This window comes from Bos mutus, chromosome 10 (genome assembly GCF_027580195.1).
Source record: "Bos mutus isolate GX-2022 chromosome 10, NWIPB_WYAK_1.1, whole genome shotgun sequence".
NCBI classification, from domain to species: Eukaryota; Metazoa; Chordata; class Mammalia; order Artiodactyla; family Bovidae; genus Bos; species Bos mutus.
In genome coordinates this window covers 82,347,721-82,368,437 of record NC_091626.1, presented here as the reverse complement: position 1 = coordinate 82,368,437, position 20,717 = coordinate 82,347,721, and the positions used below count along the sequence as shown (strand labels likewise).

Genomic DNA, 20,717 nt, shown 5'->3' with positions numbered 1-20,717 from the left:
CATTTAGCCAAATCAATCACTCATTTATTCATTATTTTATGTGCTAGTCACTGCAGTTAACAGATCACACATGGTCTGTGTTCTCATATAGCTCACTGTCTAATGGGGAGGGAGAGAGAGATTTTAAAATAATTCAAATTGTGATAAGTACCAGCAAAGAAGGAGCATAGGAAGACATTAAAAAATGCCTGCTTTGGATAATCAGGGAAGGCTTCACTGAGAACTGAATTATGAACAGAAGTTAGCAAGGCTGTAAGCACCTGTAAGTAGTACCGCTGGCATGGGAAGTAGCAATATATGAAGGCCCCGAGACAGGATGAGGAACTGAAAGCACAGTGGTATTTATATATGATAGAAGCAGGTGCCTACAGACATTTTAGTTTTGTTTTTATTCTAAGTGCAAAAGGGGAAACCATTGGACTATTTAAAACAGCCAAAGACATAAACCAGTTCTCACCTTTAAAAGATCATCTAGACTTTGGAGAATGGATGGGAGAAGAGTAAGCGTGAAAGTAGGATGAGCCGTAAGGAGGCCATTGACATTTTCTAGATGAGAAATTATCATGGCTTTATAGCAGAGTGCTTTCAGTTGTTGGAGAGAAGGGATAGATTTGAGTTTACTTTAAAGTAGGATTGATGGCAATTGGTATGATGGCTTACATAGACAGGTATTAAAGAATGGAAGATCTTAGAAGCAACTGGTTTAGGGAAAATCAAGATTTTAGTTTAGACCATGTTAAGTTTAAAATTCTGTAACATGTCTAGCAAGGAGATAGATATACAAAACTGGATTTTTTAGGCTACAATTAAAATTTGAAATGTATCAGCATATACATTGTTATTAAAGCCTTAATAACTATGCCAGAGTGATAGGAGAAATATTAGGGAAAAGATAGGCCACAAAAATCAGTGGGAAAGTGCCGTAAGAAGGAAGAATTTTTTTCCCCTAAGGTTTCTTTGAGATTTCTCTTTGGAGCCTTGGGTTATTTATCTTGGGATATCACCCAAAGTTAGATACCAGTGACTTAGGAAAAAAAGAGCCAGTAAAGGTGACTGAGAATTGACCAAAACAAAAAGTGAAACCAAAATAAGGCTACAAAAGTGAATATAGTGTCTCAGAAAAGCCTAGAGAGTGCTTTCGGGAGAAAGATGAATTGTTGAATACTTTGTAGCTATAAATTAAGGTGAGTACAGAAATGTTTCCATTGTATTTGGCAATTTGGAGATCATGAATGACCTTGATGAGTGGTTTCATTATGTGATGGAAGTATAAAGAAGAGTGGAATGAATGGACAAGTATTCAGGTGATGACATGGAGGTGCTATGTGTTTGAAACTCTTGGGAAAGTTTACGTATGAAGCAGAACAGAAGAATAGTTGCAGGGGGATGGAGAGTCAGAGAGGTCTTTTTAAGGATGTGAACTAGTAGAATATGGGAATGTTGCCCTAGAGAGGGATTCCTAAGAAGGCAGGAAGGAATGAAATCCAAAGCATATATGGAGAGAGTAGCCACTGTTCGGAGTAGTGACACTTGATCTGGTAACATGAGAAGATAGGTGCAAACACAGGTAAGTGTGTAGGATTTGATAGGGTGAAAATGGGGAACTCACTTCTTTTTTCTTAATAAATTTTGAAGTAAGGATATCCACTAAAGGTTGGGTGGAAGGGTGAATTTCCTAGACAGTGATCTTTTTGGTTTTATTGTTTGGTTTCATAATTCCTCTAGGATGAAGAGCCCTTCAACCCAGACTATGTAGAGGTGGATAGGATATTGGATGAGTCTCACAGTATTGACAAGGACAATGGGGAGGTGAGTTGGGACGTGGAGGAACATGAAAGAAAGGCCTTAAAGATTTCTGCCTGTCTGCTTGCCCATCCTTTATATTTCAGATTTGGCTGAAAAATTCTTGGATTGAAAAGGTACTTTTGAATTTTTTCTGAGAGATCCTCAGAATAATATTGGGAAGGTAGAGGAGTACAGAGAGAGACTAAAGAGAAAGATTCTCTTGAAGTCAGATATCTGGAAGCTGTTATTTTCAAGGACTCGTTCACCTTGGTCTCATTTTCTCTCAGATTTTATATGAGAGACCCTTGACATTCAGTTGAGGGTGAGAGGTGGGGATAGAGAAAGGAATACTTTATCAATTTCCAAATATATGAATATAAAAATACTTGCATAGACTCATAGCTTTCTCTATGTTGTTGAGAATTATTTATTTCCTGAACTGGGGCTTCCCCAGTGGCTTAGTGGTAAAGAATCTGCCTGCGGTGCAGAAGCCGCAGGAGACACGGGTTCTGTCCCTGGGTCTGGAAGATCCCCTGGAGGAGGAAATGGCAATCCACTCCAGTATTCTTGCCTCGGAAATCCAATGGACAGAGGAGCCGGGCGGGCTACAGTCCATAAGGTTGCAAAGAGTCAAACACGACTGAAGTGACTGAGCACACATGTGCAGCATCAGGTAAATGCATTTTCATTTGTCTCTAAAACATATACTACATTTGAATCAGTGCTTTTAAACAGGTTGTTCCCACAAGTGCAGATATAGTACATCTAGGGTAGGACCAAGAGTTGGTTCTTCAAGGGGTTCTCATGCATAGCTTGATTTAGGAACCCCAGAACTAAAGCTTCCTAAATCCTGAAGGATGATGCTGTGAAAGTGCTGCACTCAATATCCCAGCAAATTTGGAAAACTCAGCAGTGGCCACAGGACTGGAAAAGGTCAGTTCTCATTCCAATCCCAAAGAAAGGCAATGCCAAAGAATGCTCAAACTACTGCACAATTGCACTCATCTCACAGGCTAGTAAAGTAATGCTCAAAATTCTCCAAGCCAGGATTCAGCAATATGTGAACTGTGAACTTCCAGATGTTCAAGCTGGTTTTAGAAAAGGCAGAGGAACCAGAGATCAAATTGCCAACATCCGCTGGATCATGGAAAAAGCAAGAGAGTTCCAGAAAAACATCTATTTCTGCTTTATTGACTATGCCAAAGCCTTGGACTGTGTGGATCACAATAAACTGTGGAAAATTCTGAAAGAGATGGGAATACCAGACCACCTGATCTGCCTCCTGAGAAATATGTATGCAGGTCAGGAAGCAACAGAACTGGACATGGAACAACAGACTGGTTCCAAATAGGAAAAGGAGTTCGTCAAGGCTGTATATTGTCACCCTGCTTACTTAACTTCTATGCAGAGTACATCATGAGAAACACTGGACTAGAAGAAGCATAAGCTGGAATCAAGATTGCCAGGAGAAATATCAATAACCTCAGATATGCAGATGACACCACCCTTATGGCAGAAAGTGAAGAGGAACTACAAAGCCTCTTGATGAAAGTGAAAGAGGAGAGTGAAAAAGTTGGCTTAAAGCTCAACGCTCAGAAAACGAAGATCATGGCATCTGGTCCCATCACTTCATGGGAAATAGATGGGGAAACAGTGGAAACAGTGTCAGACTTTATTTTTTTGGGCTCCAGAATCACTACAGATGGTGACTGCAGCCATGAAATTAAAAGACGCTTACTCCTTGGAAGGAAAGTTATGACCAACCTAGATAGCATATTCAAAAGCAGAGACATTACTTTGCCAACAGAGGTCCGTCTAGTCAAGGCTATAGTTTTTCCAGTGGTCATGTATGGATGTGAGAGTTGGACTGTGAAGAAGGCTGAGCACCAAAGAATTGCTGCTTTTGAACTGTGGTGTTGGAGAAGACTCTTGAGAGTCCCTTGGACTGCAAGGAGGTCCAACCAGTCCATTCTAAAAGAGATCAGCCCTGGGATTTCTTTGGAAGGAATCATGCTAAAGCTGAAACTCCAGTACTTTGACCACCTCATGCGAAGAGTTGACTCACTGGAAAAGACTCTGATGCTGGGAGGGATTGGGGGCAGGAGGAGAAGGGTACGACAGAGGATGAGATGGCTGGATGGCATCACTGACTCGATGACGTGAGTCTGGGTGAACTCCGGGAGTTGGTGATGGACAGGGAGGCCTGGCGTGCTGTGATTCCTGGGGTCACAAAGAGTCAGACATGACTGAGCGACTGAACTGAACTGACATGTTTTCTTTCATTAATCACTTTTTTTCATTTTCCAACCAACAGTTATATAGATCTAAGCCACCAGTGAATTCAACATTGCTCTCTTTTATTCAGATTTACTTGGACCATGAACCAGCACTTTGTTAGAACTCTTCTCACTTCTAGTGTAAGTTGTTAGTTTAACATCACAGGGTCACATTTCATCAAAATTTTATCACTCAAATAGTTCCTGCTTACAGAGTGACTAGTAGGGAACAGCAGAGCCTTGAGACATCAGTGCTAGATGGCAGACTGGGTTCACTCACAAACTAAGTGACTTGCTCCCATATGTCATCCTTGTAGAAGCTTGTAGAACCTAAGAATCAAAGTCTTCCATCTGTTAAAGCCCAAGTTTGTTTTATAAGCTTTCAAGGTTACTCAGATAGAACCTTAGCTATTCAAAGTCATTATAATGCAGTGTCTTTAAATCCTAACAAGAATACCTCAGAAACCACATATTTCTGCTTTTGTGATTAGGGGTGGGAATTACTGCTTATTGTTCATTTGTGGGAGGTGAGAGTGGAATGGACCAGTTATTAGTCAGGACAGGTTAGCCATTGTTACATTATTCTCATTACTTTCAGCTTCTCAGCCTTCCTAGCCTTCAAAATGTTATGCTTTCTATCACTATACTTGTACTTTCATCTTCCAAAAGTAATTAGATTTTGATTAGGCCCCTCTGGAATGTTATTAGACCTGGCATGACAGATGAAAGTGTTTTAGTACCCTAATTTACACTTCTAATATTGGATAAAAACTTTGCCCATTTCCCCTGACCCAAAATGAGCTTAGTCATCCTTATTACATTACACAGTAGTGGAAATAAGTATTATAATAAATATTAATTAAAGTTCTTGGAAAATAAGTTATGATGCTGGAAATGTGTGACCTGGACAAATGTCTTTATGTAGAAAGTGACCCGAGTCACTACAATAAAGAAAAAAGTAAAAGAGAAATTACATAGATTCTAGTTTTTCCATGATCTGTCTGTCTTAAACACTTGGCATCTTCACACTTCTTGCTGGCTATTTTAAGGAGTATTCTGTCAGTAGATGATTAGAGATTTCTTGATGATTACATTCAGTTCAGTTCAGTCGCTCAGTCGTGTCCGACTCTTTGCGACCCCATGAATCATAGCACGCCAGGCCTCCCTGTCCATCACCAACTCCCAGAGTTCACCCAAACTCATGTGCATCAAGTCTGTGATGCCATCCAGACATCTCATCCTCTGTCATCCCCTTCTCCTCCTGCCCCCAATCCCTCCCAGCATCAGGGTCTTTTCCAATGAGTCAACTCTTCACATGAGGTGGCTGAAGTATTGGAGTTTCAGCCTCAGCATCAGTCCTTCCAATGAACACCCAGGACTGGTCTCCTTTAGGATGGACTGGTTGGATCTCCTTGCAGTCCAAGGGACTCTCAAGAGTCTTCTCCAGCACCACAGTTCAAAAGCATCAATTCTTTGGTGCTCAGCTTTTTTTGTAGTCCAACTCTCACATCCATACATGACCACTGGAAAACCATAGCCTTGACTAGATGGACCTTCGTTTGCAAAGTAATGTCTCTGCTTTTGAATATGCTATCTAGGTTGGTCATAACTTTCCTTCCAAGGAGTAAGCGTCTTTTAATTTCATGGCTGCAGTCACCATCTACCGTGATTTTGGAGCCCAAAAAAATAAAGTCTGACACCTTTTCCACTGTTTCCCCATCTATTTCCCATGAAGTGATGGGACCAGATGCCATGATCTTCGTTTTCTGAGCGTTGAGCTTTCAGCCAACTTTTTCACTCTCCTCTTTCACTTTCATCAAGAGGCTTTGTAGTTCCTCTTCATTTTCTGCCGTAAGGGTGGTGTCATCTGCATATCTGAGGTTATTGATATTTCTCCTGGCAATCTTGATTCCAGCTTGTGCTTCTTCCAGCCCAACATTTCTCATGAAACACTACATATAAGTTAAGTAAGCAGGGTGACAGTATACAGCCTTGATGTACTCCTTTTCCTATTTGGAACCAGTGTGTTGTTCCATGTCCAGTTCTAACTGTTGTGTCCTGACCTGCATACAGATTTCTCAAGAGGCAGGTCAGGTGGTCTGATATTCCCATCTCTTTCAGAATTTTCCACAGTTTATTGTGATCCACACAGTCCAAGGCTTTGGCATAGTCAATAAAGCAGAAATAGATGTTTTTCTGGAACTCACTTGCTTTTTTGATGATCCAGCAGATGTTGGCAATTTGATCTCTGGTTCCTCTCCCTTTTCTAAAACCAGCTTGAACATCTGGAAGTTCACGGTTCACATATTGCTGAAGCCTGGCTTGGAGAATTTTGAGCATTACTTTACTAGCGTGTGAGATGAGTGCAATTGTGTGGTAGTTTGAGCATTCTTTGGCATTGCCTTTCTTTGGGATTGGAATGAAAACTGACCTTTTCCAGTCTAGGCGTAGTCTAATTCTTCTTACTTCATATAAGCCCCAAATGAAAATGCAGTCAAGTCAGAAGTCATCTTAAGTACTGAGAATAGGAGCAATATTACCACTGGAATACCTGCATAGAGCATAGCAGTGTGATTGGAGCTTCAGCATCCCCTTTTCACTCTTACCTGTCTTCAGTGATACCTCTTGTAGTTATCTCCTAGCTTCCTGGGACTCACAAGGAAATCTCTTTACCACCACATGACTGCTCTTTTTTTCATGTGAAGTAGCACCTGCATTCACAGCTCCAGGAACTCAGAAGCCCAGTAGTTTCAGGCCTGCTTTGTTCCTATGGATTTAAGCTGTTTCTCTCTTCTAAAAGCAGCCTTGCTTCCACTGTTATTATATTGGGTGCCAGGAGGATAGTATGGAATGGGGGTACCATATCTTCTCAACACAATATAGAATTTTTTTTTTAATCTGCTTAGTTGGTGAGCGTAATGTTTCAGTGATTAGTGTTCTAGATAGTGTTGGGTAGAAATTTCTCTTCTAGATTCTGATAAGTTGTCTGGAAGCGTGATCAAAGGCATAAATAGTACAGTGCATCTGCAGGTGAGCCTATGGCTGATGTTTTCAGCCTGACATTTTGGGCACCTTTTTAGGTATTGACACTTAGTCAAATGCTTAATCTTCAAATCACAGCAGAGAACACGGCATCATTTCACTAAAGCTCTGACTTCTTCTCCCCTAGCCTGTAATTTACTACCTGGTGAAATGGTGCTCTCTACCCTATGAGGATAGTACGTGGGAGCTCAAAGAGGATGTTGACGAGGGCAAGATTCGAGAATTTAAACGCATCCAGTCAAGGCACCCAGAACTCAAAAGGGTGGTAAGTACATCTGCATTTAGAGTGTAAAGTCCATATAGGAAATGATTTTATTTTCCTCATAGAGTTTGGGCTTTCCTGATAGCTCAGTTGGTAAAGAATCCGCCTGCAATTCAGGAGACCCCAGTTTGATTCCTGGGTTGGGAAGATCTGCTGGAGAAGGGATGGGCTACCCACTCCAGTATTCTTGGACTTCCTTGGTGGCTCAATGGGTTTTCTCTCTCTCTCTCTTTTTTTGTTATTACAGTGTCATTGTGAAGTTGTGAATTTGAATATATTTAACATGTTTAATTTAAGCAATAATGTCTTTGAATTAACTTCACCTATTAGAACTACCTAGTATTACCTAATTTCGTTAGTGCCTCCACCCCATTTATTCAAATTTGTTACTTTTTAGAATCGTCCACAGGCAAGTGCCTGGAAGAAGTTGGAGTTGTCACATGAGTATAAAAACAGAAACCAGTTACGGGAATATCAGTTGGAAGGGGTCAACTGGCTGCTCTTTAATTGGTATAACAGGTAGGAAAAGAGTGGGACCACAAGATATAGGCTTAGTCTGGGATTGTTTTTATTTATTTTTTGTAGAAACAGGTTCATTTTATGTACTTTTTATAAGATGGTCTCTTTTGACATGCTTTTCTTTTTTTGTGATGAATTGGCAGGCAGAACTGCATCCTGGCTGATGAGATGGGATTGGGCAAAACCATTCAGTCCATTGCCTTCTTGCAGGAAGTATATAATGTGGGCATCCACGGCCCTTTCCTGGTCATTGCCCCACTGTCCACAATTACTAACTGGGAGCGGGAATTCAACACATGGACAGAGATGAACACTATTGTGTACCATGGCAGTCTGGCCAGCCGGCAGATGATACAGCAATATGAAATGTACTGCAAAGATTCACGGGTGAGTTGTATATAATGCAAATCTTATGGCATGGAAAGTAGGCCAAAGTACCTGGTATTTTAGAAGCTTTTATATGAGTCAAAGACTTTTAGTGAGACTCTCTGTGATGTAAGGTGGTGTTGTCTACTTTATGCAGGACACTTTTTCGACTTTGCTGTCTTGATCCAGTGGAAATTCTGACTTTATTTATGAATATATACATTTTAAATAGAGTTTTACCAGCATTGATTAGTTTTCATCAAGAAATAATTTTCCAGAATGAAATTCATTTAGCCACTTTTAATTCCTTGATCCATAAAATGGTGAACATAAGACATTTCTTCCTTTTTTTTTTTAAGTCTGCTGAAGTTTTCATCAAGATTAGTTCTTTTTTCTATATAAGTTTGGAAAAAGTTTCTTAACATTTAATTTTGAGTTTTTTTCCTACCATTAGTTTCCCGTTTTTATTTCCCGAAACCCATGTTTATTAAAGTCATTTTGCTCTTAATTTTGTTAAGATAATTGGATTCTTTTGTCCATTTTTAGACAGTAACCAATATTACCACATACTACATTGGCTGTTTCACTTTTAGTTTTATGTTGTGTGTTTCAGCAGTGCTCAACATTTGTGGATTTTAGTGTTTACCAACAGAAGATGTAGGGCTGAAATACATGAGGTAGGCATGCAGCAAAGTCAAGAATGTCCAGCTTCTTTCAATAAGGTCTGTGATTTTCCCAAGAAGCTGAGTGTGTTGAGGAGGCAGTGATTCAGTGATTTGACACTGTTTATCAGGAATATGAACAGTGGCAGAGGTGGATGGTGGTGCAATTTGTGTTTTCTATTAGGCCTGCCTAAATATAAAATGCAGAATATGTAGTCCAGAAGAGCTTCTCATTTAGGTACAGTTTAGGCCTTTTCTGACTTTATTGCCTTCATGCTTAGGGGCGCCTCATCCCAGGTGCATACAAGTTTGATGCCTTGATCACCACTTTTGAGATGATTTTGTCAGACTGTCCTGAGCTTCGTGAGATTGAATGGCGGTGTGTCATCATTGATGAGGCCCATCGACTAAAGAACCGTAATTGCAAACTGCTTGATAGTCTCAAGCACATGGACCTGGTGAGTTCCTCTCACTGACTTGTGGCCAGAAACACCTAGAATTAAGTAATCCTAATTCCATGTGAATTAATTTCACAGAGAAGAATCCGAATCTTGGTATTGGGTGGTGGGTGTGGCCTATGGGAATGGTAGCCTGTAAGTCATAATATTTATATAAATTTTAGAGTTAGAAGATTATTGTGGGTTAGTGGTCTCAATTGGGTGAAGAGGTGGGATGTTAAATTAGTTACTTATTTCTGCATAACAAAATACCCAAAAACCTAGTGACTTAAAACAACTATATTTTTCATGACTCTCTAGCCCAGCAACTTGGGCTGGCCTAAGTGATCTCATTCCTTCAGTGGCCTTGCCTGGAGTCAGTGATACAGCTGCAGCTGACAGTTGGTACTGGTTGTTGGCTAGGCCATCTTCCATGTGGTCTGTCACCCCTCTGTGGGCCAGACTTTGCTTCTGTACCTGGTAGAGCCAGAGCAGTGTTCCAAGAGGGTAAAGGTGGAAGGCAAGGCCTTTGAGGCTCTGAAACTCACATGGTACCCACTTCTGCTACATTCTTATTGTCAGAGCAAGTTATAAAGCACGACCATGTTCAAGTGGTGAATCTTGATAGGAAGAACTACCAAAAATCAGTGGCCATATTTAATCCCGCACAGGTACATTTCTTAGAGGGAGACATATTAATGGACCGTGGGAGAGGCATATCCGTGTGGAGAGGCATATTTAATTGGAAAAAACATGTTCTAAATATTTCTTTATTGCCTTATGATATTATGCCATATGAAATTAATATGTTAAATAATATCAAGAATATTCTTGAGTATTCTGTGTTTATCAAAAGAGGCAGCAAGTAAGAGTAATCTGGTCCATTTCCATAATTTTACAGTTAAAGAAATGGAAACTAAAGTTATATATTTTATGGAAAACTCCAGAAGTCTTTTTGAGTTTTATCTTTCTTCTGTGTTCTCCATTTCTAGGAGCACAAAGTACTGCTCACAGGAACACCATTGCAAAATACTGTGGAAGAACTTTTTAGCTTGCTTCATTTCTTGGAACCATCACAGTTTCCATCAGAATCAGAATTCCTCAAAGACTTTGGGGATCTCAAAACAGAAGAACAGGTAGGAAGTTGTCTGATGTGACACTAATGCAGAATGAAAAAATTTGTACTAGGGCAGATATCTACTGTCATTGATATCCATGTTTCCATCTAATGTGAGAATGTTTGTCTTCATGTTATTATTTTTTCCTCTGTTGGTTACAGGTTCAAAAGCTACAGGCCATTCTCAAACCAATGATGCTGAGAAGACTCAAAGAAGATGTTGAAAAGAACCTGGCACCCAAACAGGAGACCATTATTGAAGTAGAGCTAACCAACATTCAGAAGAAATACTACCGGGCTATTTTGGAGAAGAATTTCTCCTTTCTTTCCAAAGGGGCAGGTCATACTAACATGCCGAATCTACTCAACACAATGATGGAGCTGCGGAAATGCTGCAACCACCCATATCTCATCAATGGTGAGAGAACTCCTGAAACACCTGCATTTCTGTGTTACCTTGATTGCTAAGTGGTGTTCCTCAGAAACAGTAGATGCGTTGGCTGATCCATCCTAGTTTGGAAATAGAGGGGATTTCTCTTTTTAAAACCATTCTCAAGGGGAACGTCTTACTCTAGTTCTTTCTGACCCTTTGACTCTGCATGATCTCTAAAGTTAAAAAGGATTTGCTGTTACGAATTCTGTTCTGTCTTCACTGATATTCTGTGTTGCTGTTTCTGTTTTGGATGGCAGTATGGTGGTAATAGTGGTTTTTGTGTACTACTCTAGTCCTGGTCCACATATTTACATATTTTACCCAATTCTTAAGCCTGACTTATGTGGAATATTTTGTATTAACAAAATTGAAGATATTTTAGGGTTTGGGGGTTGCTGAAATTCTATTTTCAAGTAATATTGATATCAAGTCAGGTTATTTTCTTTTCTTTGCTTCCTTATCTCAGTTAAATAAACTGCAGCCTTAGTATGTTTCTCTGGATCTCACCATCAGGTCTGATTTTTCTTTTGGCAGGTGCAGAAGAAAAAATCCTAACAGAGTTTCGAGAAGCTTGCCATATCATACCTCATGACTTCCACTTACAGGCCATGGTTCGTTCAGCTGGCAAATTGGTTCTTATTGACAAGTTACTTCCGAAACTTAAAGCTGGTGGCCATAAGGTTCTGATCTTCTCCCAAATGGTACGCTGCCTAGATATCCTAGAGGATTATCTAATCCAGAGAAGGTGAGAAAAAAGTCATTCCTTGCCTGTTTACTTTGTACGTATAAAGCTGCAAAGAGTGGGAGGCCTAGGTTTAACTAAAGTTGACCAGTACTGGGCTAAGAGAAGTATTCAAGACTCTCACTTTCAACTTTCTGATAAAATTTTTGGTGAACTAGCGATACGGGGGTACTGGTATTGATCCCAGCCTGCTTTTTTGTTCTCCTTTTCTGCTCAGCTGATTAAACTTTTTTCCTGTGATTCCCGTGCAGGTACTTATATGAGCGTATTGATGGGCGAGTTAGAGGCAACCTTCGGCAAGCTGCTATTGACCGTTTTAGCAAGCCTGACTCGGACCGATTTGTCTTTCTGCTCTGCACCCGGGCTGGTGGACTTGGCATTAATCTCACAGCTGCTGATACTTGCATCATCTTTGATTCAGACTGGAATCCGCAAAATGACCTGCAGGTAGAGGAAATCATTGTCTTAGGGACTAATCACCTAACCTGAGAGGTTTTGCAACAGGATCAGGATCTCTTAGAAAGTCTTATCTTTTCAAGAGTCTGGAATTGTTTAGTTAGTTAGGTCATCAAACTTTTTCTGTACAGGGCAGATAGTTAATATTTTAGGCTGTGCAAATCAGTCTCTGTTGTAACGGTTCTCCTCTGCTCTTGTACTACAAAAAACATCTATAAGGAAATATAAATGAATGGGTAGAGCTGTGTTTCAGCAAAAACTTTATTTCTAGAAATAGGTGACCAAGATTTGCTGACACCTGGTCTGGAGGATGGGGCAGTAATTTCATCTTGAAATTGACTTTCTGAATTTGAGTTGATCTCATGGCAGCTTTATAAATGTAAATCGGTAATTTGAATGTTTTTCCTCCCCAGCCCCTCTAATGTTGTTATCTTTGCCCTTCCTTCTATTTGTTAAAACCAGGCCCAAGCGCGTTGTCATCGAATTGGGCAGAGCAAAGCTGTGAAGGTGTACCGTCTCATCACTCGTAATTCTTACGAGAGGGAGATGTTTGATAAGGCTAGCCTCAAGTTGGGATTGGATAAAGCTGTGCTTCAGTCCATGAGTGGTCGGGATGGCAACATTACTGGAGTGAGTCTTCTTAATTTTTAGCTGTATTGTAGTAGGTCATGGTGATAAAGGGAGGCAAAAGCTATTTTTTGTACAGGAACCTGACCCCTTGTTTGGATTCTCAATGATTATCTTTAAAATATAATAAAATATCATGATATGGTTAGATAATATTCTCTGATTTTTTTTCACCTTTCTATTGGATTTTGTAGATCCAACAGTTCTCTAAGAAGGAGATTGAAGATCTCTTACGGAAAGGAGCGTATGCAGCCATAATGGAGGAAGATGATGAGGGCTCCAAGTTTTGTGAAGAGGACATTGACCAGATCTTGTTAAGACGAACCACTACCATCACCATTGAATCTGAAGGAAAGGGTTCTACCTTTGCCAAGGTATGTTCTGTTGGTGCTAGAGGCTTTTAGCACAGAGAGACAGGAATCTCTAGAATTTACTATTTCTTAAAAATATAGTTTTAAAATATACTGATTTCCCTTTACTCAAAAAAGTGGTGTAGTCAACTTTACTATTTCTTTGTTCCTCATTAGGCAAGCTTTGTGGCTTCTGAAAATAGGACTGATATTTCTCTGGATGACCCAAACTTTTGGCAAAAGTGGGCCAAAAAAGCTGATCTAGACATGGATCTACTCAATAGCAAGGTGAGCTTCCTTTTCCTTCAAGGAGGAAATATGGCAGGAAACACATTACTTTCTGGAGTCTTTACAACTGCTCTGATTCTTGAGTGCTGACCTTGGCTTATGATGGTATATCAAAGGCCATTGTAAAAGCTTTCTACATAGAGGGTCACTAAAAAGTACTTAGGTAACTATCACTTAAGTCTGCTTCCTAAGTCCCTGTAGATTATCTTGCATGTCCAAAAAAGAATCTGTCTTTGAGTATCTACAGATATTACATGCAAAGCTGTTTCAGTTTGATTATCTTTAATTCCTTTCCCATGATTATATTGTGAAAAGAGTTACTTCTCCTTCTGTTCTCTGCATAGAATAACTTGGTGATTGACACACCTAGAGTACGAAAACAGACCCGCCACTTCAGCACTCTGAAAGATGATGACCTAGTGGAATTCTCTGATTTGGAAAGTGAAGATGATGAGCGACCACGCTCTCGCCGACATGACCGTCATCATACCTATGGGCGCACTGACTGTTTTCGGGTGGAAAAGCATCTCCTGGTATATGGGTAAGACCCCACCTTGCCTCAGAGGTAGTGCATCTCCATCCTGATAGACATCTCGTTCGCTTTTTAAATTGAAAGCTATGATCAAAGAGGGGATAATGGGGAAAAATTTATTCTGTTACCATGTTTTCCCAAGATGGTTTTGTCTCCCATGATTTGGAAAGTGTGAATTTGAGGGACTGGGGTCCCTAGGAAAATATCTACATGATTGCTTTTTTTTTGTAGTTGGGGACGATGGCGAGATATTCTGTCTCATGGACGCTTCAAGCGACGGATGACTGAAAGAGATGTGGAAACAATTTGCCGGGCCATCCTCGTGTACTGTCTCTTACACTATCGTGGGGACGAAAACATCAAAGGCTTCATTTGGGACTTGATTAGCCCTGCTGAAAATGGCAAGACAAAAGAATTGCAGAATCATTCAGGTGATTATCAAGTCTTTGCTTTTTGTCTTGCTCTAGGTTACCTAATCCTTTTCAGGTCCAAGGGTTTTTCTCAATCCAAGTCTTCAATGTATCCACTTCCCCAGGTCTGTCTATCCCTGTGCCTCGTGGACGCAAGGGGAAAAAAGTAAAGTCACAAAGCACTTTTGATATCCATAAGGCAGATTGGATCCGGAAATATAATCCTGATACTCTGTTTCAAGATGAGAGTTATAAGAAGCACTTGAAACATCAGTGTAACAAGTAAGGATGGAATTTAGCAGACTAAAGCATTTTCCACCTCACGCTTTCTGCACTATTACTGAGCCAGTTCTTCCTCTCTCCCTTCTAGGGTGCTGTTGCGGGTACGAATGCTATATTATCTGAGACAGGAGGTTATTGGAGACCAGGCAGAGAAGGTGTTAGGGGGTGCAATTGCCAGGTAAAATTATGCTTTATTTTTCTTTATGCTATGCCTTATTCCAGAATATTGGTTTACTTATTTCACTCTTAACTGTCTTTGGGATACCTGATAATTAAAATCTGTGTATCAGGTCTTCAATCCTATGCAGTTGGCCTTTTGTATCCTTGGGTTTTACATTCTTTTGATCCACAGTTGATCAAATCCATGGATATCGAGGGCCAGCTGTATTCACTGTATGATTCCATTTTATATTAGGGGCTTGAACATCAGTGGATTTTGGTGTCTGGGGTGGAACAAATCCCTTACGGATACCAGGGGACAGCTGTTCTTGATACCATTGGAAGGAAATAGGCAGATGTAGGACTATGTAAATTAATAGAGAAAAGAAGATACCTGTAATAATCTTTCCAAAGATTGTTTGCTTTTATTTCCTTCATCGCTGTGCTGACTTTGCCTCTTATACCTTCAGTGAGATTGACATATGGTTTCCAGTAGTGGATCAGCTGGAGGTTCCAACAACATGGTGGGACAGTGAGGCTGATAAGTCCCTGCTCATTGGAGTCTTTAAGCATGGTAGGTGTCTGCTCTTAGTCTGTTCTTTTCCTGTTATAGAGTTTTGTCCACAGATGAAATATTTTTCAAAGTACTTAAGACCAATAATTATGTTTGAATGGTAAACTGGTTCTCAGAAATACAGAGCAGAGCTGTTCCTATGAATAGATGGTCAGGAAAGACCAGATGGATAGTTAAATCGCAAGGTAGGGTGTCTCCCATCTGTTCTGTGATTAATCAGTTACTACGAGTCTGTATGCAGTGGTATCTAAGTTAAGGTTTGCAATCAGGGGAGATGATGCATGTCTACTCTTGTTAATAATAAACATGTTTACTTTGCATAGCTTTCCTGTGGCTTGCTGAAAATGTTCTGCTTGTATAGCGTCTTGTTTGTCTAAATATTCAGCACTCACTCTTATGTAGGTGTGAATAGCCATGCTTGAGTGAAAGAAAAATTAAAAAAAAAAAAATTTTTTTTTTTAGGCCAGTGGAAAAAACTGGCTTGAAGTAGAGTAAAAAAAGGGAGAAGACTCCCTTTTCAGTCTTGCCTAATCACAAATTCCACACATAAAAAGCAGTAAGTGCTAACTTCTAGCCTAGTGACTTAGTGAATTGGAAGATTATTTCTTTTTTGATGTACTTTTCTGTTTACTTCTATAAAATAAAAGTAATGGCACTTAATTCACATTTTTGACGTGTTTAATTGGATGAGAAAAACTGTGAGCATTTGTAGTCTTAGATTTACTTGTGAGGTGCAGAGGCTTTAGAAGAGTCCAAACATCCTGAAGTACATTCATCATTCATCCACCATTCACAGTACCTGTTTGCAGGTACAAATTTCTTATCCTTTATTTGAAAGTGCATTTCCTAGCTCTAAATTATTGGACTTTTAAAATTTCCTCACCTGTGTAGTAAGAATGATGATAAAAAATTACCTGTTAAATGGCTATGTAAATCTGTCACCATTCTGTATACACACTGATTAAATCCCTATTTTTGGTAACTAGTGATAAAACTCTTTATGACTTTGAATTGGAGTGGAAATATTAAATATCTTAATATAACCCAACAGCTGTCCAAATTAACATTTTCAGAGTACTTTACACTATGAGCAAAGTAGCCCACATTTTTATTCCAGCAGCATATGAAGTAAGCGTAAAAGCAAAATGAGTCTCTGATTTTCTTTAAATTATGGTTCTTTTTCTTCAAGGCTATGAAAAATATAATACTATGAGGGCAGACCCAGCCTTATGCTTCCTGGAGAAGGCTGGCCGACCAGATGACAAAGCCATTGCAGCAGAACATCGTGTGTTGGATAATTTTTCTGACATAGTGGAAGGGTAAGCATTGATGTTTAGTTCTCGTAAAGCTGTATCTACATTACAAAGGATATTTGTTGCTTGTGCTAAGAGATGACATAACTCTAGCCTTGACTGAATCCATTGGGATTGCTAATGGTGGTTATACTCACAAATGATAAATTCTTAACAAACAGTGCAACCAGCAGAAAGGTCTCCATAAATTGGCCTGAAACCATACATTGTCATACAGTGCAACTAAGGGGGAAAGTTACTCCCAAATGGCTTATTTGATGTTCTCTTCAGTTTTCTGTGCAGTGCTTTCAGCTACAGTAGCGGAGAAGATAACTGCTTCTCTTGAAAGATAGTAGCCGTGCAACAGTCCCATGCCACCTACGTGATAGAGCCTCAGGAAACTTAGCCTTGGTCTGTCATCTTCCAGTGTCAGCTGACCATAAAGGTGTTTACTCTGCCTGAGTCCATGCCTCAGTGATGAGTTGCCATGCTAATACTGAGCCACCAGCTAGGGCAGTGTTGCCCTGGTTTGGGTGCCAGTGAGTTTAACAAAACTTCTCATGTGGAGACCTGAGGGGCATGTGAAATATTTGACTTAGTTCATGAATACCCTCCCAGTCCCTTATGATTGAAAGATTTTTCTTCAATGATCACAACCTCAATTGCCTAGTGTAGGATCCACAGAAGAAATTAGATTTATTTATTGCAAATCATGTAATATCCTTTTGCTCAGTAGAGCAAAGTAGTAAAAATAAGCAGGCATAGATCATTCATTCCAATGAAATAATAAAAGTAGATACTAGTTGGGATGGAGAGGGAAAATGGGTTAAATAATAAAAAGCTATTAAGAAAAAGGAAATGTGCTGGTCAGAGTGTTTCATTTTAAAGTCAAGCAGTTTAGAACTCAATTTTGTCATTTTCTCATACCTCTGGATAATTTTAGGGTTGACTTTGATAAAGATTGTGAAGATCCTGAATACAAACCACTCCAGGGTCCCCCAAAGGACCAAGATGATGAGGTGAGGAATTTTCATTTGAGTCTAGTTTTTCTGTATTACTAAACAGTATTTTCCAATTCCCTGAATCATGAAGTATACTGATTAATTTATAATACAAAATGAAAAGTACCATTCGAGAATATAAAGTATTAATGGAAAGATTGTAACAGCAGCTAGGGGAGGTCAGGGATGATTTTGTGGAGGAGGTGGGACCTGAGCTGGACAATGAACTACATTATTGGACTATTTAATTCCTGAGTCTCACTGTCTTCAAGACATTGATAAGAACTGACTTTGCAGGTTATACTTTCTTATTCTTTTAATTGATTGCTTTCAGTTTTCTGTGAGGGTTCCTTTCATTAAAAAATATCTTGATACCTTGATGCCATAAAAGGACACACACATGAGTGATTTGAGAGTGCCAATTTTACCCCTTTTCCTCCCCTCTCCATCCTGCGGGGTGGATCTCCTTCTCTAGGGTGATCCCTTGATGATGATGGATGAGGAGATCTCAGTGATAGATGGAGATGAAGGTAAACTTCTAAGTCAACTTGTATGGGTTGGTGGAATTGGGAAATTGACCAAATTCTCTCCGTTACTGGGATTTCTGAGAGCTCTGCCTTTGGGTGGGTTGAAATACCAGTATTATCTCTACTGTCTTTCCTGTACTTGTTGTTTATTCTACTTTGCTTCCCACAGCCCAGGTGACCCAGCAGCCAGGCCATCTATTCTGGCCTCCAGGTTCTGCTTTGACAGCTAGGCTTCGGCGCCTAGTGACAGCCTATCAGCGCAGCTACAAGAGAGAACAGATGAAGATAGAGGCTGCAGAACGTGGGGATCGGAGAAGGCGACGTTGTGAGGCAGCCTTCAAGCTAAAAGAAATTGCACGGCGGGAGAAACAGCAACGGTAAAATGTGGCTGGGAATTTGGACTAAGCTGTAAACCTCTCTTCAACTATGGGCCCTATATTGAAAAGCATCTTAGGAAGGATTATGGCATCCCTGGTGGCTCAGACGGTAAAGAATCTGCTTACAATGCAGGAGACCTGGGTTTGATCCCTGGGTTGGGAAGATCCCTGGAGAAGGGAATGGCTACCCATTCCAGTATTCTTGTCTGGAGAATGCCATGGACAGAGGAGCATGGAGGGCTACAGTCTGTGGAGTCGCAAAGAATTGGACATGACTGAGCAACTAACACTTTGACTTTTCACAGAGGGACCACTTCTTTTGCCTTTGTTATACCCCTGCAACCCATACTTAACCCCTGTAAAACCATACTTAACCATAACTCCTGGGAAGGTCTTGTATGTAGTCATCCTCATTGAGTTTTTTGCATCATTTTCCCCCTTAGCTTGCTAATTCTTTAATTATTCCTTGTTATAAACTACCTCTTCTGCTCTTCGGGGGCTCCCTGGCCCCCCACCCCGGCCAACTTTCATTTTTTGTATGTTCAAATATTCTAAGCCATACTAAGAAGTAACCAGTCCTTGGGTTCTGATCACTATTGTCTTATTCGTCTTCCCTTTGTAGATGGACAAGGCGTGAGCAAACTGATTTCTATCGAGTGGTTTCTACCTTTGGTGTGGAGTATGACCCTGATACCATGCAGTTCCATTGGGATCGCTTCCGTACTTTTGCCCGACTGGACAAAAAAACAAATGAAAGCCTTACCAAGTATTTCCATGGCTTTGTGGCCATGTGCCGCCAAGTGTGCCGCCTTCCCCCAGCAGCTGGAGATGGTAAGCAAGACTGAAGATCTTGAGTGAGTGGGCATGGATTGTGACAGAACCAGCTCTTGGTTCATTTCTTCTTCTACCCTTATCTCTTGCAGAACCCCCGGACCCTAATCTGTTTATTGAGCCCATCACTGAGGAAAGGGCCTCACGGACTCTCTACCGTATTGAATTGCTTCGGCGCTTACGGGAACAAGTTTTATGCCACCCTCTTTTGGAAGATCGGCTGGCATTATGTCAGCCTCCGGGTCCTGAATTGCCCAAGTGGTGGGAGCCCATTCGGCATGACGGGGAGCTTCTACGAGGGGCAGCCCGCCACGGGGTGAGCCAAACAGACTGCAACATCATGCAGGACCCAGACTTTTCTTTCCTGGCTGCCCGTATGAATTATATGCAGAACCATCAGGCAGGAGCACCAGCTCCATCCCTGTCACGCTGCTCTACTCCACTGCTCCACCAGCAGTACACCTCGCGCACTGCCTCACCACTGCCCCTGCGCCCAGATGCTCCTGTTGAAAAGCCACCTGAGGAGACAGCTGCCCAGGTCCCCAGTCTGGAGAGTCTGACTTTAAAGCTAGAGCATGAGGTGGTGGCCAGGAGCCGACCAACCCCACAAGACTATGAGATGCGAGTAGCCCCCTCTGATACTACCCCTCTGGTCTCCCGAAGTGTTCCACCAGTCAAACTGGAGGATGAGGATGATTCAGACTCTGAGCTGGACTTGAGCAAGCTGTCACCATCATCCTCTTCTTCCTCATCCTCATCCAGCTCCAGCTCCAGCACTGATGAGAGTGAGGACGAGAAGGAAGAGAAGCTAAGTGAGTGCATGTGACAGGCTATTGGCCGTCTTCCCCATCCCCCCCTCTGCGTTTCCCTTCTTTTCTAAATGCATTTTCTAAGATTCAGATTTTAATTTGATAGAATATCAGAAGAGATCTGTTATTGTTAGGGCCTTTATTTAAAGTCCGTATAATACCATTCCTATGTAACTTTGTTCTTCCACCTTTGCTCACATGTTCTGTGTGATCGATCCCTAGCTGCTGACCAGTCCCGCTCAAAGCTCTATGATGAGGAGAGTCTCCTGTCCCTCCCCATGTCCCAAGATGGATTCCCAAATGAAGATGGAGAACAAATGACCCCTGAGCTTCTGCTGCTACAAGAAAGACAGAGAGCTTCTGAGTGGCCCAAGGTAACAGTCTCATTACTGGACATGTTGAGTCTGAAAATATAGCGTGATACAGCCACTATGGAGAATAGTATGGAGATTCTTTAAAAAACTAGGATTAAAACTACCATATGACCCAGCAATCCCACTACTGTGCATATTCCCTGAGGAAACCATAATTGAAAAAAGACACATGTATCCCAATGTTCAT

The 20,717-nt window shown here is 40.8% G+C and overlaps 1 protein-coding gene and 1 non-coding gene across 8 annotated transcripts in view; both read left to right on the top strand.

Moving 5' to 3' along the window:
• The window catches only part of CHD8 (chromodomain helicase DNA binding protein 8), a 58,430-nt gene that overhangs the window by 31,127 nt on the left and 6,586 nt on the right, over positions 1-20,717 (top strand). For 6 of the 7 annotated variants that reach the window (XM_070378325.1, XM_070378322.1, XM_070378326.1 and 3 more), the window contains exons 10-33: positions 1,726-1,809; positions 7,231-7,368; positions 7,763-7,884; positions 8,028-8,271; positions 9,194-9,370; positions 10,342-10,485; positions 10,629-10,884; positions 11,434-11,644; positions 11,893-12,088; positions 12,560-12,727; positions 12,919-13,098; positions 13,252-13,362; positions 13,707-13,903; positions 14,126-14,325; positions 14,406-14,586; positions 14,675-14,764; positions 15,216-15,319; positions 16,509-16,638; positions 17,555-17,630; positions 18,088-18,142; positions 18,309-18,516; positions 19,139-19,347; positions 19,440-20,159; positions 20,379-20,530. In XM_070378325.1, the coding sequence (XP_070234426.1) occupies positions 1,726-1,809; positions 7,231-7,368; positions 7,763-7,884; positions 8,028-8,271; positions 9,194-9,370; positions 10,342-10,485; positions 10,629-10,884; positions 11,434-11,644; positions 11,893-12,088; positions 12,560-12,727; positions 12,919-13,098; positions 13,252-13,362; positions 13,707-13,903; positions 14,126-14,325; positions 14,406-14,586; positions 14,675-14,764; positions 15,216-15,319; positions 16,509-16,638; positions 17,555-17,630; positions 18,088-18,142; positions 18,309-18,516; positions 19,139-19,347; positions 19,440-20,159; positions 20,379-20,530 (4,353 nt within the window). The remainder of the gene's footprint in view (positions 1-1,725; positions 1,810-7,230; positions 7,369-7,762; positions 7,885-8,027; positions 8,272-9,193; positions 9,371-10,341; positions 10,486-10,628; positions 10,885-11,433; positions 11,645-11,892; positions 12,089-12,559; positions 12,728-12,918; positions 13,099-13,251; positions 13,363-13,706; positions 13,904-14,125; positions 14,326-14,405; positions 14,587-14,674; positions 14,765-15,215; positions 15,320-16,508; positions 16,639-17,554; positions 17,631-18,087; positions 18,143-18,308; positions 18,517-19,138; positions 19,348-19,439; positions 20,160-20,378; positions 20,531-20,717) is intronic. The other variant, XM_005900554.2, reaches the window with a different exon arrangement.
• On the top strand, positions 17,081-17,190 carry LOC138989619 (small nucleolar RNA U6-53/MBII-28). The gene has a single exon (XR_011465877.1). It is a non-coding gene; the product is annotated as a small nucleolar RNA U6-53/MBII-28 (small nucleolar RNA).